The 17,054-nt window shown below is 38.1% G+C and overlaps 1 protein-coding gene across 7 annotated transcripts in view; it reads left to right on the top strand.

The window, feature by feature from the left end:
- NR6A1 (nuclear receptor subfamily 6 group A member 1) overlaps positions 1-17,054 on the top strand; it is a 202,611-nt gene that overhangs the window by 156,466 nt on the left and 29,091 nt on the right. For all 7 annotated transcript variants that reach the window (XM_031677526.2, XM_031677528.2, XM_072960115.1 and 4 more), the window contains one exon: positions 10,238-10,480. In XM_031677526.2, coding sequence (XP_031533386.1) covers positions 10,238-10,480 — 243 coding nt within the window. The remainder of the gene's footprint in view (positions 1-10,237; positions 10,481-17,054) is intronic.

Raw genomic sequence — 17,054 nt, 5'->3', positions numbered from 1 at the left:
TTTCTTTTACCACATTGTTTGTACGAGTCATCTGTGTTGTTGCAGTAATTCAGGAATCTTTACATGCTTTAATCCTTACATTGTATGAATACACTATCTATAGTAAGTTGATGAATATATGGGTTATTTTTAATTTGGGGATTTTATAAAGCATGCTGTTGGTGGTGGGGGGAGGTGGGTATAGCTCAGTGGTAGAGCACATTCTTAGCATGTGTGAGGTCCTGGGCTCAGTCCTCAGTACCGCCATTAAAAAAAAAAAGATTATAAAGCATATTACTGTGAACATCCCTGAACTTGTCTCCTAATACACATGTGCATGCTTTTCTGTTCGGTATGGACCTGGGGATGGGTCATAAGATAGGTATATCTTCAACTTTAATAATGACACACTGTTTTCTGTAGTAGATGTACCAGTAAACGCTTCTGCCAATGGTATATGAAAGTTAGTTTTTCCAAATTGCCACTATAGCTTGAAGTCTTTTTTAATTTTTAGCCATTCTAATGGACATGTAATAGTGTATCATTGTGATTTTAATGTGTGTGTCCTTGATTAATAATAGGTTTGAACATCTTCTCGTAAGTTTATTGATTAAATGGCTAGCCTCCTTTCTGAAATGACTGTTCAGGTCTCTTGCCCAGTTTTATGCTGGGTTGCTTTTTTCTTATTGATGTATAGAAATTGTGTACGTTTGGATATGACTTCTTTGTGTATATTGTCTGTGTCTTCTTTCACACTGTTGCTTGCCTTGTCACTCTCTCGAATTTCTTCCTCTTAATGCAGTCCAGTTTTGTTATTTTTCTTTATGTTAGAGTTTTTTATGTGTGGCCTATTTTTAAAATCTCCTCCTATCCCAAGATCATGAAGATGTTCTTTTTTATTATCATCTGAGTAGTATATTATTTTGCCTTTGATATTTGGGTCTGTTGTCTACTTGAAATTAAATATTTTCATGGTGTGAGGTAGGATCAAGTTTCTTTCTTATTTTTTTTCATATAGCTATCTAGTTGTCCCAACATTGTTCACTGAAAAGAACTGTATTTTCCTCACTGCTCTGCATTGCCACTCTTATCGTAAATTAAATATCCGTATATGCATGGTTATGTTGTAGGATTCTCCATTTAGTTCCTTTAGTTTATTTGTCTATCTTTAAGCCAATAGATCATTTAATTACTCTACCTTTAAGATGAATATTGATATATAGTTGATCAAGTCTGGTTTTTCTTAAGTATTTGTGCTATTTTTGTTCTTTTACATTTCCATATACATTTTAGAATTAACTTGTCAAGTTATACACATAAACATATACACAGAGTTGAGATTTTTAATGGAATTTTGCTAAATCTGTGGGTCTTTACAGTAATAACTTTCTTCCAATCTATGAATGCATAGTATATCTCTCCATTTACTAAAATCTTCAGTTTATCTTAGAAATATTTTATATTAAATAAGCATATTAAATTTTTTCGGTAGAGATCTTATATGTCTTTGTTAGATTGCATCCTACCTATTTTGTAGTTTTTGATGCTATTGTAAATGGCATCTTTTCAGAATTGTTCTGTTTATAACTGGTATGAAAGATGGTTAGTTTTTGTGTATTTCTTACTTTTCTGTGCTGGGTAGAACCTCTAGTACAATGTTGAATGAAGATGTTGATAGTGGGCCATCCTTGTCTTCCAGTCTCAGAAGAAAAGCTTTTTAAGTATAGGTTTCTTTAGATAACATTTATCATTTTGAACAAGTTTTTTCCTATTCTGGTTTGCTAAGAATTGAACAATAATTTGAACTCTATCAAAGCCTTTTCTTTTTTTTTTTAAATTATAGCAGTATTTGTTGCTTTTGTTTAAGATGAATTTCTTTTTAAACAAAATACTTTCTGCAATGTTTCACAAGTTGCAAATTTTTGTCAGTGTCTAGTCTTACAGAAAACCTATCTTTCGTAACATCGGCATAAACTAATGTTTAGTAACAACAGCATAATTATTTATTAGGAATTGTATTAAGCAGTATAGTATATAGTGTGAAAGGTATCGGATCCTAGTGCAAGGTTGTTTGCTTAGAATCCTTGCTCTGCTGCCTACTAGATAGCTAGAACTAGTAGGGGACCTTGTACATATTTCTTATTCTGTGTGTGTGCCTCAGTCTTTTTTATCTACAAAATGGGGATTATAGTAGTGTCTGCTACGTAGTGTTGTGAGGAATGAGTGAATTATTATGTGACACATATGAACAGAACTTGTTACATAATAAGCACCGGTACATGTTACTATTGTCCCTGTATGCCTTTACCATTTATTCCCTAGCAACTGCATCAGATGAATACTGTTGTTATCTCTGTTTTACAGTTGACAGTCAGGCTTAGAGAACTGAGTCGTTTGTCCGCAGTTACAGTTAGACATGGTAGAGCTGAAATTCATACCCAGTGTGTCTTAATCACTAAACCAGTGTATTCCAAACTTTTTACACTTTGTTTCATAGTATGTTGCAACCCAGTACTCCACTGCACACATGTACACACAGATATACAAATGCACACACTTCAATTGAAAGAAATATTTTACCCTTAGTACATGTGATGCACTGTTATGCGCTTTGATATTTTCTTTCGTTTCTTCCAAAAATGCTAGTCATGATGCTATGGGTTATGACTTATAGTTTGGAAAACACTGCACTAAGCCATACCATTTATTCATTTATTGTTCATTTATTCATTCATTCAGCAAAATGAGCTTCTTCTCTGTAGCAGTCATGGTGCCAGATGTTACTGTTAATGTCTTTGACTGAGACTTGTTTAACCCACAGTATAATCTTGGTTAGGTGTAACTGAGGGGTCCTGCTACTTTGACAAACAAGAACCTCAGTATTGTAAAATTCTGGTCAGATTGATGACCAGATTCGTTTATAAATATCTTGGTTCTCACTTGCTTTTTGTTTCTGCTAAATGATGTGGAAGTGGAAACCGATTTGTTTAAGCAGGCGCGTGTCAGTGGTGTTCTGAAGAGATGTTGCTAGGGCTCTATACTTGGTTTAGATTGTTATTCATTTTCTAAGCCAACCATGTCAGCTGCTTTATTCATCATTTTCATTATTTCCTTTGAATTTGACATTTCTGCCTCTGAAGATTAATCTGAGTCCGTAAAGACTCTAAACGAGCTCTGCGTCTGCCCTTCTCTCTTGCAACAGGCATGTTAACATTGAAGAAATGAAATTTAATATGATAGTTCCTGTTACCTGCACTAGAATAATTTTAAGTTTTGGAAGGCTGTAGCAAAGACAAACGTGTTATCTTTTTTTCTAATAATGTTCATGTGTGGTTACATTTATTTATCATGAGTAATCAGCAAATTCCTTTTAGAACATTTTGCAGGAACAAAATGTAGATTCTTTTACATATAGAGAGGTAGGACATATTGGTATTATATCCATGAATATTTCTGTGTAACTCATCTTGATAGTCTTGTTGAAGCCTAGTAAACTATCTTGGCTATTTTAGAAAGGAATGAAATTGTTTCAGGGAAAACTCAAGTTAGAGAGAGGTTTCTAGCGCCAAAATTAAGACATGGCTTTATATGCCAATTCTTTCTTCTGCCTATACCCTCCTTGATTTTCACTTGTCTTACTGGTAGTCATACTTCAGAACTCATAAACTCTAGGAAGTCTGTTATTACTGTACCCTGCTACCAGACTGAATGCTCCTCCTTTGTGCTAGTGGAATTAAAAAAAAATTTTTTTAGGTTTAAAAAAAAGACAATTAAGCAGCAATACTGTCTAGTACTTTAGGGTTTGCAAAGCTATTCTAATCCAGACCATGAGGAAGCGAGAGCTCCATGTCATTTATAGGTAATCTATTAACTCATTGATTCTCTCAACAATTCTTTGAAGAAGATAGTATGACTCACATTTTATAGACTAGAAACTGTGGTACCTCTGGAGAAGTTGAGAAACTTTCCAAACACACAGCCAGCAAGTCACAGAGCCTAGATACAAGCCCAAGGATTCTAACTCTAGAGCCCAAGTTCTTATTGCCATGTTCTGCTGCCTCTGCTTGAAAGATTTCATAGAGCGGACAGTCTTTTATTTCCTTTCCATCTCTGAGTTGGGGCTTGCCTTGCCGTGGGCCCTGAGCTCAACTCTGCCTCCCCACCCAGGCCTGTTCCCTTGACCACCAGGCAGATGTTTACCTACCCCAATCTTCTCAAAGTTTCAAGTTTAAGAGTTTAAAGTTCTTGAAAACTCTTAGTTTTCTCCCTCCTCTTTTCTCTTACTCTTTAGGAGGGGAGCAAGAGAGGAAGATTCCAATAGTTTTTACTTTAGTGTCTGATTTTTTTTCCCTTTTATTAATCAATTTTCAGAATAGCGAATTGGTATTCTAGCAGCCTCCAGTGGTAACTAATGAGGTTTTTCTTTTTAATATTATAAACATTGATTTTTATATTTGTTTTAATCCATTGCCATCATTATCTTTTTGGTGATGGCCTGCTCCATCTTAGGCCAGTGGGAGGTTTTTATGTTGATTTCTGTATCCTTTTGACATTAACCCCATTATTAATCTTGGGTAGTGCAACACTCATCTTGTATATATTGGAATCAACCATTTCTCTTAGGAGTCCTGGCTCCTGTTCATAGGAAATGCTATTTTTAGAGTTCACAATCTGAACCCTTCTACTTTTAGTATTCCCGATCAAGACAATTACTCAGTTTCTCTGATAATAAGAGTTTTCTGTTTCCTACACTATTTTTACCCATTGCTATTTTTTTTATCCATTGCTATTTTTGTAGATAGCAAAGTACCTTGTTCAAAGTTTCAAATACCTATCATTTTTTAAACCTTCAGCTTTTCATTGACTCTTCTGTCTCTTACCTTACTGCCTTATGAGTGCTACAGTTACTAAGGAGCCGTAGTCTCTCCTTTGTTTTTATTGCTGTTGTTACTTTATATATATTTTAATCGTAGTATTTGTAGCAAGTGTACAACATAGTGATTTAATATTTTTATAGATTATACTCTATTTTAAATTATTATAAAATATCAGCTATATTCCCATAGCCTTCACTTTGATGTACCTATTTGCCTGATTTTCTTCCCATTATATTTTCAGGTAGACTAATACAGATGAAGAACATTGAATAAATAGATTAAGAATGCTGAATTAGGAATGCTTGTGAACATCTCCTTTGTGTTAGGCTCACTAAGATAATTCAGACGTGATGAATCTGAAATTTCAGTGAAGCATGTGACACAATCATGATATGCTTGTGTATAAGATAGAGAAATGCTGGCCAGACTCGGGTGTCTGGCCTAATTAACAGGCAAAACTAGTTTAACAGCTGTTTCCAGGATGCTAATTTGTATAAGTCAGATTGGAGAAGGGGCTCCAGCAGCTTGCCTGAATACGATATTGTTGTTGAATATTGTTTTAAGGTTGGAAATGAAAATGATCTAATACTGACCATACATGGAAAAAAGGAGAAGGAGGGAGAAATAACTAGTATACTGCATGGCAGACCCTGATCCCCAAAGATTTCAGTAGGCCAAAACGATGTATAGAATTTATTATATGAAGGTAGCATTGATCAAGGACAAATGTAAAGTCCCACCTTTGAGTTCAAGAAGTCCTACCCTTCCCGAGAACGGAATTAGAAAGATATGGATTAATAATATATGTGATAAATACTTCAAGATTTAGATGTATGTGAACCAGATATGAATTAAGTGCAGGGGGATTGGTAATACAGTGGTCTTAGAATCAGAAGTTCTTAAAATTCTAACTCCAATTCTACTCCTAACTGTGTAGCCATGAGTAAATTTTCTGACCTCCTTAAGCCTCAGTTTTCCCATTATAAACTGTGTGGCATTTTTATAGCATATACTGTGTGTTTACTGGTGTTGATAGTTGCAGAAACACAAGGAAAGCTAGTTGAGTCTTAAATTAAGAAAAACAAACCATTCACTTCTGGATACTTTTGTTTTATGAGAAATTTTGATAGTATATGGTTAAGAAAAACAAATGGCAGAGGAAAAAAATTCCACAGATAGGAACTCTGTTTATCTTTAAATCTCTAAATGGTTGGTATACGAACTAGGCTAGGTTATACATTTATTTTTTGCCGTGAGCACATAACTCAGGGCAATGAGGAAAGCTTCAGGTTAACAGACTTTGTCTCAGTGTAAAGAAAAACTTTTGAACCATTAAAACTATCTAAAATGGAATGAATGGAATGACATGCCTTACTGAGTCACTGGAGATGTGCAGGTAGAGTGTGGGACAACCCTTCATCTTGGAATATTTTACAGGGAATTCATGCCTCGGGTAAAGGTCTGTTCAAGCCAGTTTAAGGCCCTTTCTAACTCTAAGATTCCCAGTTCTGTAATACGGGGATAATGAAACTTCTCACAGTTATTGTGATGAATAAATAAGACAGTACATGTGAAAACTTCTTGAATGTTGCATGGTACATGATTGGTACTCACTGAATTTTCTTTGCTGTATCGATAAGATAAAAATAATCCCTGCCCTGGCCTTGGTACATATGAGATAATGAAGGTAAACATGCTTTAAATACCCTTCAAGTCCTTTACAAGAATGAAAGGTGCAGACGTCTATGTCTGACATCTGGCCAGGCGTTTGGCTTCAGTGTTTGTTCATTTACAAAGGGAGACCTTGGCTTTTTTTTTTTTTTTTAAGCTTTTCTGCGTGGGGTTTTTGTTTTGTTTTGTTTTCAGGTGGGGGAGGGCCTGACTTACTTGCATGGAATGAATAGATTTGCCTTGCTGTAGCCACAGAATGTGTTGGTTAGGTGCAAAGACTTTGGGGATTCCAGGCCTAGCTTGCTTTCATACTAGCTGAGTGACTGTGATATCACCTCATGAGCTTCAGTTTCCTTTACGTAAAGTAAGGGTACCTTGTTTAGGTTTGTTGTGATGATTCAGCCCAATAACATGTGTTAAGTAATTGGCACAGAGTCTGCATGCAAGTGCTCAGTTAACAGTAGCTTCCTTCATTATGATCTTTTTCCACATGCTGTGAGAATTTGCCAAATGCTTCTTTGAAGGGCTATAGGGTTGATTGGGAGATGGCCTTTCTCTTGTACCTTTGAGAAACTTCCTTTTGAATTGATTCCTGTCTGTGACATAGACCAGTGTCATTTATAGAAGCAGAATATGGCAGTAAGAATAGCTATGGCCAGACAGAGAAGCAGTCACAGGACTCAAGGGGAGTCTAGTCTCTCTGTGCCCATCAGTGGAGAAATTCTCCCTTCCAGTCTTGGATCTCAGTGTAGCCTTTTTTAAACTCTCATGAGAAGAACAAAAAGCATTACAAGACATGAACAGATTCTCAGCAGGTCTATATTTGATTGTTATCGAATGACGTTATTGATCTCCAGTCCTGATACTGGCAGATTGGGGTCAGCCACTCCTTAAATGGACAAGGTACTTAACTTTCTTTTAAATCTCCGAATTTTCTCATTTACAAAATGTTAATAGTTGTACCCACCTTTGGGATTATGAGAATTACATGACACAACACAAAGAAGGCACAGTGCCTAGTTGTAGTAAGTGCTCAGTGAAATCATATCTGTGAAGAAAGGAAGGTGAGATTCTTGTAGACATTGGTTAATTTTAACTATTTCTAAGTCTATTCTAGTAGAGTTCTGGTTTATATTTTAATGTATACATATAATAGGATATTGGCAATTATAATTAAAAATTAGAAAACTTAGATTCTTCTGTAGCCAATTACGATTTCCTGGCAGCGTTCCATGCTCTATTTCCAAGCCCTTTGAGCAGCTCAGGCCCAGCACTCTAGGAAATTACATCTCACGCATAGTGAGTGCTGTCCTCATGCCATTCGTTTTGCCTGTTTGGCCCTTCCTGGTTTAGTTTTTTAACTTGCTGTTGTAACGTTCCTCTAATGTTTACCTTGAGCTTCTTTTCCTTTTTAAAAAGAAAAGGAATGCTTATTACTCTAGGCCATTTTTATAGGGTTATCTTAGCCAAGTTTCTTTTAGTTACAAATAACAGAAACTCATTTAAGTTAGTTTAAGAAAGATAAAAGAAAGGATTGTATCATGAGAACATGGGAATGTCAGTTTGTCATAGTCTGTCAGTTTGCCCAAAGTTAGGAAGTGAATCCAGGCTTTAGAAAGACTTGGAAAGGTCTATGAGTAGGAGCTGTAGTCCTCAAAAACTAGACAATTCCCTTTTCATATTTTTCTGTTTCCCTATCTGTGTGGTCTCATATATCTGCTTCTCTCTGCACACTCGCTATTTGCCTTGTGACTTTGAGCAAGAGTCTTAATATGTCTGGGTTTTTTTTGTATGACAAATGTGTGTTAGTTTCCTAGCTGCTGTCAAAAATTACCACTAACCAGTGACTTACAACAACAAAAATTTTTCTCTCACAGTTTTTGAAACCAGAAGTCCAAAATCAGTTGGCTGAAATGAGCAGAGCCACACTTCCTTCAGAGGTTCTGAGGGAGAATCCATTTCCTGCCTCTTTCAGCTCATAATGGCTGCTAGTTAGTCCTTGGCTTGTGACCAGCTTCTGCCTCTCTCCACGTCACTTTCTCATGTATGCGCCCACGTGTGTGTGTGTTCTCTTCTGTCTATATCACATCTCCCTCTGCCTCTCTCTTATAAAAACATGTGATTGTAAGTAGGGCCCAGCTTTATAATCCAGAATAATCTCCCCTTAATTTGATCATATCTGCAAAGATCCTTTTTCCTTACAAGATAACATTTACAGGTTCCAAGTACTGGGACTTGATATCTTTGAGTGGCCATTATCCACTGTTACAAATGAGGATCGTAAAGATCTCTCTCAAAGATGACATATAATAAAGGCTCTATAAATGCTAGCTCCTTCCTTCTCTGTGTTCCTCATACACACACACACACACACACACACACACACAGACACACACCCCATCATGCCCCGCTTTAACATTGCCTTTGGATGCTTGTCTTTTCAGGTATGTCATTATCACTTTAAATACCTGTTTGGATAATAATGATAATGAAAATAACAGCTGTCATTTATTTACTGTCTCTAGCAGCCTAAGCACTGTGCAGAGTACTTTATCCACGATGTATAGATGCCATTATAATCCCCATTTTACAGATAAGAAACGAGGCTCAGAGAATTGACTTAATTTGCTCAAGTTCACCCAACTGCTAAATGTCAGAACTGGGGTTCAAATAAGGATCCCTAATTCTGAGGGCTGTATTTTTTTTTTCACTGAGACATTTATTTTTTAATTTATTTTTATTGAGTTATAGTCAGTTTACAATATTGTGTCAATTTCTGGTGTACAGCATGTATTCTTAATCATTATAGCTTGCCTGTTGCTCAAGATTGAGCTTCAGATCTCTGGTATCCTGCCTTGGCCTCTGATCAGAATCTTTCCTGGAGATTTCTTGCACCCACTAGCAAGGTCTGAGATCACAATTAACAAGGGTGCTTTTTTGGTCAAATGTCTGTTCTGTGGCAATTGCTTGGTCCTGAGTAAGTGGAATTTGAGGGAAGAGAAAGTAGAGAGCTATATTCCAGCCTGAATTTTCACTTTGACTAACTTGTTTGTTGCTAGGCACTGAGTTCCTTGACTGTGGGGATCATGATGATTTATTTTTGAATACCCAATACCTAGTGTGGGGCCTGGACACAGAGTAGATATTCTGTTGAAATATCCTTCAACAGGGACTTTTATTCACTGTTGTTTCTGTGCCTTACAACAGTGCCTGGAATAGAATAGTTGCTCAATCTATATCTTTTGGATGGATGGATGGATGGCTTAGCTGGGCATGGAAACTTCTTTCCCTTGTTAACTATCATTTATTGGATATATACAATATGCTAGGCACTTACATACATGAAAGTAATTCTTACCACCTTCCTGCAGGGTAGGAGGGATGGACTGTTGCTGAGGAAGATAAGGGAGAGGAGAAGTTAAAGATACCTTCCACATTTCCAACATGGATACTGGTTCAAGTGATGATGAACCCAGAGGGAAGAACATGAGTTCTTTTTTTTTTTTTTTTTTTTTTTTTTTGAAAGGCTGTGTTTGTGGTATCTGAAGGTAGATACAGGAGTCTGTTCTTACATCAAAGGCTTTAAAGATGCCCCCTGTTTGCCAGTTAGCCTGGAAAGGGTGATTTCTGCATCTATCCAGTGTTGCTTATTTTAAAACTGCAGGCTTAAAGCCATTATTTCCACTGTGTTGTAACTTGAATTTGTTCAGTTTCTGTTCCAGATGATCGGGCTGAACAACGAACCTGTCTCATTTGTGGGGACCGCGCCACAGGCTTGCACTATGGAATCATCTCCTGTGAGGGCTGCAAAGGGTTTTTCAAGAGGAGCATTTGCAACAAGCGGGTATATCGGTGCAGTCGTGACAAGAATTGTGTCATGTCTCGGAAGCAGAGGAACAGGTGCCAGTACTGCCGCCTGCTCAAATGCCTCCAGATGGGGATGAACCGGAAGGGTGAGTGGTGCCCATCACTTTACCTTTAATGTCAGCTATTAAGCCTTGGAGTTACTCATTTCCTAAGCCTGCACTCTATGCCAGGCCTTGTGCTGTGTCCTCATAACCCAAAAATGAATCTACCTACGGGAATCTCCCCGGATTAGCTGGAGAACAAGACTGGTGAGATGTTAAGGATCCTGTGAGAATGAATGCACAGGCTCCACGTGGCAAGACCCCAGTGAATAACCCAGCCATGACTAGTGTTAATATACTCCACTAGTTCTTTTTTTTAGGGCAAGATGACAGGACATAGGAATTTTAGATGAGAAGGCAGTACGTTCCCTGAATGTGTTATCATTTTTGTTTGCTAGAATCATGGCCTATTCAGAGGCTAGATATGCCCAGAAATCAGCATCCAGTTTGGTGAAGAATTTGGGATTTATTGGGAAGTTTTCTGAGAGCCATTAGCTTAAAATGACATGAATAAGCAGATATTCTGAGAGGATTAACCCCCAGAGGCAGCTTTGAAGAATGGATGGGGTGGAAGAAGCAGAAAAGCCACCTACAGAGTTTTAGAGAGGTCTAGAAGAAGGTGTGAAGGATCTAAAGGAGGGACGAGAAAATAATGGCGCAGATGGGGAGATACAGGAGAAGCTCACCAGAGCAGTGGTGACATACCAGATGCTGGGCAGCACCAGAAGTTGAAATTGAAGATTTGAATTAATAGTGAATGAATTAATAAAAGCAGAGTGGGGCAAAATGTTGGTTGGCCTCGGTAGGTGCTGAGTTTGAAGTACCTGAGAAGGACACGCATAGATGTCACCAAGGAAGTTGGATATATACGATTGGAACCGAGGTGAAAGTCTTGCCTGCAAGTAGTTTTGTGGAGCTGTTGGCATAGAGGTGGTAAAATGTTGTTAGTGGGTAGAAGTCACCCAAACAGAGAACTTGGGTGCAGAAGAGGGCCAATGTCAGAAGTCCAGGAACCCTCATGGAGGGTAGAGAGTGTGCAGTGTAGTTCAGTGAAAGAGCAGAGGCTTAGGAGGCAGAGATTGGTGACAGACTAGCTCTGTGACCTTTGGGCAGTTTGCTTTATGTCTCTGATGCTCAGTAGTCCTACCTTTAAAATGATATGATAATCCTTTCAGAGTTCTATGGAGGATTAAATATGGCCATGTATATAAACTACCCAGCAAGGTATTGGGAGCTCATAGTAGCAGTATGCAGGGGTGGGGGTTGGTCAGATTTAATGAATTGTTCAGAAAGGTTTTGTAGCAGACATGCAGATATACTTCAGTTTTTTTTTTTAATTGTGTGTGAGATAATGAGAATTTTTTGAAAACTTACCCATGATGAAGGAAAAGTAAAAGAGATATAGAAGCAAATTTAGGTAAATATAGGTCATTTGTAATTTACTTATAATACTAATATTAATTGAGCACTAAATGTACTAGAAAATCTTATGTACTTGTTATACATTATCTCATTAAATACACATAACAACCCTGTTACTATTACCCTCAGTTTACAGATGCAGCTTAGGGAGGTAAAATGATTTGCCTGTTAGTTTAGTGGTGGTTATATTGACAGTTAATAGTTTTTAAATTGTAATTTGTTATTAATCAAGCATAGCTTGTACCTCACCACATGGACAACCTCCTGCTTCATGTGTTTACCATATGGGATAACTATTTGCATGTTGGAATGTCCTCTATGTACTGAACGATAAACACCTATAATAGGGCATTTAAACTGTTACCAGCTTCGTTGCCTGTCCGTGTTTCTAACATCGTGTTCTGTCCAGAACTTACTGTGCCTCAAGCATGTCTTACACTCCCCTGCCTGCACTAGATTCCTCCCTCTAGCTAGAAATCTTCCTTCCCCACTATCATTTTATTCCTACAAAAAACCCTTCCCAGCCACCATTACCAAAAAAGTCATGTCTTGAAGAGAGTCTTTTGTCATCTACTCACCTTCACCTGATTTGATTTTGGTCTCCAAATCCCTTTGTTGCCCTTACTGTGAGTATTTTACCAAAGCACGTTTATGGGTTGCCTTCTTGACTACTCTCTCTCTGATGAATCATCCTGCTTATTCAGTGTGAAATTCTGATGCTTCCAGCCAAACTTAACTATTTCAGGGAAGCTTACCCCCATAACCCATGTCTAACCCTAGCTAGGAGATGGCACGTGGGATGTGAGGGGTGTAGAGCTACCTTCCTAGGCCCATTTGCACACAGAGCAGGCAGGCTCAGTTGCATGGTGAAGGCTGTGTCTCAGAGAGAGAAACCCTGCCACCTCCTGGTCGGTGCTGAGAAAGCAGAATTAAAATTGCAGTTGCCTTTGGAATGTTTTGGGGTGATGGAACTATGATGTTTGACACTATTTTATGCATCTGTCAAAACCTAAAGAACTAAACACCACAAAAGAAGTGAATTTTAATGTATATAATTTTTAAGACAATCAGTATATGGTGGGAAAAGATAGACTATAGACTGACAAATGAATCTAACTGATACTACAAATAAATCACATAGCCACACTAAAGAGACTAGGGAAGAAAGGAGTTGACCTTGGAAAACAGTGTTTTGACTGTATACTGTAAGACTGAAGACAAAAAGAACTGTGTACAAAAAAGCTCTAGTTTATAAATTTGTTTCTTTCAAGGTTATGGGTTAGGAATTCTGTCACTACTTTGATTATATACTAGGGTTGAACAAATAAGTAAATATACTGTAGACAATGAGAATTGAATTTCTCGCATCAGGGAAAGAAGTTATAAATCAGGAAAAGAGAAGGCTTGAATGAAACCTGGTGCTAGATTGGAGTCAGAGGTTTTAATATGGACTTAGGTTTATGTATATAGATAGATAGATAGACAGACAAATACGTGAGTAGATACATGAGTTGGTATACATATGTGTATTTTCTAGCTATCAATAAAAGGAATCAAGACTCCTTGAAGAACTGGTTGATTTTACGGCTGATGAAGAGAAAATGTAAGATGAGTGAGCCTGGAGCATCCTGTGGTGCCAGAAAGTTAGAATGTGCTGTGCTGTGTGTGTGTGTATATCTATATTCCAAATATATATCTATATTCCAAAGAATAAAACATTCATGAGTTCAAACTGATAGAACGAACTGAATGGAGGAGTGGTGATTCTTTAGAGAAGAATTATAATTAGTTAAGTGTAGAAGAAATGAAGGAAATAGAAAATCACCATTAAAACACCTTAGCAGTAATTGCTGCAGGCAAGATGCACTGATGAATGCTAAAATAAGAGCATGGGTTTAAACAGAAACAGAACATTTGCCCTGTCTCAGAATATTTAGTAATTACAAAGGGAAAATAGTACATTTCAGTAGAGAATATTGACAGATAACACTTTATTCAAGTGATCAAGGGTGACATCATTGTGTTTACATTGACATCATGTACTCCCTGATAGGACACACTAAGAAGGGTACACATATACAGATACACACACACACGGATGGGTAGATTCATTCCCAGTCTAATCATGAGAAACATACAAGCCCAGATTGAGAGACATTCTTCAAAATAACTGGCGTTCTACAAAATACTCCGCAAAAGTGTCAAGGTCACGAAAGATAAGGAAAGACTAAGAAACTGTCGCAGATTGGAGGAGACTACGGAGAGAGGACAACTGCATGCAATGTGGGATTCTGGATTGGATTCTGTAACAGAAGACGGACATTAGTGGAACTGGGAAAAGCTGAATAAAGTCTGTACTTTGGTAAATAGTATTGTACCAGAGTTAATTTCTTAGTTTTGATGAATAGTCTGTGGCTGTGTAAGCTTAGTTAACAGAAGGGGAGGCTGGGTTTAGAATATATGGGAATTCCCTGTGCTATTTTTCCAGTTCTTCTCCAAGTCTAAACTTACCTCAAAATTTTAAAAATTAACTGTTAAAAAATGCAGCCACTATGTGTGAGCCTGTCCTCTGTTGTCCCCCATCTCTGCACGTAGATATCTTTAGATATCTTTTCAGAGCTAGAAGTTGGCTGGTGAGGAAATTAATTATCAAGGCCATGAGAGAGATGTAAATATGGTGATGAGTAGAGGCTTGTCCATGTCTGTCCATCCCCACTGCTACCCCAGTATCCGAAACGTGTACTCCTCACCCATCTTGCAGCCTTCAGATAAAGTTGGACTCCTCAGAATGATTTCCAAGGCCCCTCTGGCATTCCTTCCCTTCTCCAGACTCTGCTGCTCCCCCTACACAATCTGCATTCCATCCCAATTCTCCAAAAACTCGATAATGTTTCTTGTTTGGGGGCTTTGCACATGTGGTTTCTTTTTCCTGGAATGTTCTGCCCCCTTTTCTTCACCTGACTGTATATACTTTTCTTTTTAAGCTCAGCTTTTATTTGTAATAGTCTCTAAGAAGTCTTCTCTGACACCCCTCCCCCACCAGATGGCCCTCCACAGCCCTTGTTTGCCCTCTGCCATAATGCTCATCCCCTTGTGCTGTGTTTGTATACTTGTCTTTTCCCCCCATTATTAGACAATGATCCGCTCAAGGGCCATTACCAAGTCCTACTTTTCTCTTGTGTCCCTTAGCAGATAACCCAATTAGGGTAGGATGCTTCCTGGTTTGATAGATTGACTGTGGTGGGGGACCAGGACAGGAAGTGGGTTGGGGAAATATTGTTAAAATCATCAGAGGCAAGAGGAAGCTACACTGAGCCCCATGGGGGAATTCATGTCGTTAAGTAATCATGTGAAAATACTTAAAATTCCTTAACTTTGTTGTCTCGTAACTTGCTAGATAACTAGTTCAAAAGTGAAAAGTTTAAGGAAAGCCTCTTGGAGGCAGTTGATGTTTGTAGGAAGGCATTGTGAGGTGAGACAGTGATCCTGTGGCATTGCTATATCACTTTACTAGGAAAAAAAATGGAACACTGAGAAATCTCAAGGAGAGAAAACATTTGAGCAGAATCTTGAGGGAATCAAAGTCTAAGCTCCTTATAAACTAAAAGAGCTTTGTAAAAATGACTCCTCCTCCTCTCCCTCTCTCTCGTGTGTGTGTGTGCGTGCGCGCGCGCTCATTTGCGTGTGTGTTTTCTTAACTATTTGGGAGTAAGTTACAGACTTCATTCCCCTTTGCTTCTAAGTAACCGTAGCATTATTATCAAAATCAGGAAATTTATACTATTATCTAATTGCAGGCCTTATCCAAATTTCACCAGTTACCCCAGAGACCTTGATAGTAAAGCAGCTTATATTTTCTAATCTAGGAGCCAATCCAGAATCATACATTATATTTAATTTTTATGTCTCTTTAATTTCCTTTAATCTGAAATGATTCCTCTTTTTTTTCTTTAGTAACATTGTCAGTTTTGAAGGAAACGAATTATTTATTTTGTAGACTATCCCTTAACTTGGGTTTCTCAGTTTCCTGACGATTAGATTCCGGTTATGCAGTTTCGGCAAGAATGCCACAAAAGCAGTGTTGCGTCCTCTCGTGCATCCCGTAAGAGTCCATGGTGTGAGTTTATCCCATTACCAGTCATGTTAACTTGAGTTGCTTAGTTCAGGTGGTGTCACTTGGGTGAGGTGGTGGTGTAAAGTTTTCCACTGTAAAGTTTCTTTCTGAGTAGAGGCAATAACACGTGCAGAGGCAAAACTGTGTTGTAGAACAGCAGGGCATGTTTAAGAGCTAACAGATATTTCTCTGTAGGGACAGTGTAACATTGTGGCAAAAATCGGATGGGGAGCCCCGCAGGAACCAAACGAGATCACAGAGGATCTTGAATGCCAGGCTAGGGAGCTTGGATTTAATTAGCCCGTAGACCAAAGGGAACCACCAGTGGATTTTGAGCAGGGCTTTAATGTGGTTAGCTTTGTGTCTTTCTGGTTTCTGGGTTTGGTTGGCTGCTCAGGCCTAAGCAAGTGAGGAATGGTAGGTACATGAGTTCCAGGGTAGAAAAGGTATTTGTGCTTCTTATGAGCGGATGGAAGGACCATAGCTGGTGCCGCCCTCTTAGGCTTAGACAAGGGGTGCAGCAGAACCATTCCTGTGACCCTGCACCCAGAAACCTTTGTTTTGTTTGTTTTAATAAGTTCACTACCAGAAAAACTCTCAGCTCTGCTGGAAAACTTGCTCTTAGCTGAGTGTAGCATCAAGGAACAAGCACAACTTTAGAATCAGAAGACCTTAACTGAAATCCTATCTCTGTCAAGTCTTCCCGGAGTAACCTTGAACAAGTCCTGTTTCCTCTCTGAGCTTCCGTTTCCTCATCTCTAACCTGCATAGGATTATAATAATGTATACTTTCTAAGGTTGTCATGGGGATTAAATGCAGTCACGTATATGTGAGTAAAATACAAGTGTTAAAATAAGATCCAAGTTTTTGTTTTAACAGAGGCACTGTGACACATGGTGTTGTTGCCCACACTTCAGGCAGTTTCATGCTATCTTGAGAGATTTTACCACCTCTGATTAAACCAGTACCATTGTTTTGTCCTTCTTTAAATTATCTTTTTGGGAAAAAAATCAAAGTTTATTTTAAAAGGGGATTTTTTTTATCACCTCAGTGATTGGGAAATCAGTATTTTTTAATGCATG

This window comes from Vicugna pacos, chromosome 4 (assembly GCF_048564905.1).
Source record: "Vicugna pacos chromosome 4, VicPac4, whole genome shotgun sequence".
NCBI classification, from domain to species: domain Eukaryota; kingdom Metazoa; phylum Chordata; class Mammalia; order Artiodactyla; family Camelidae; genus Vicugna; species Vicugna pacos.
Note: the sequence above shows the minus strand (reverse complement) of the source record. Positions and strands in the feature narration are given on the sequence as shown.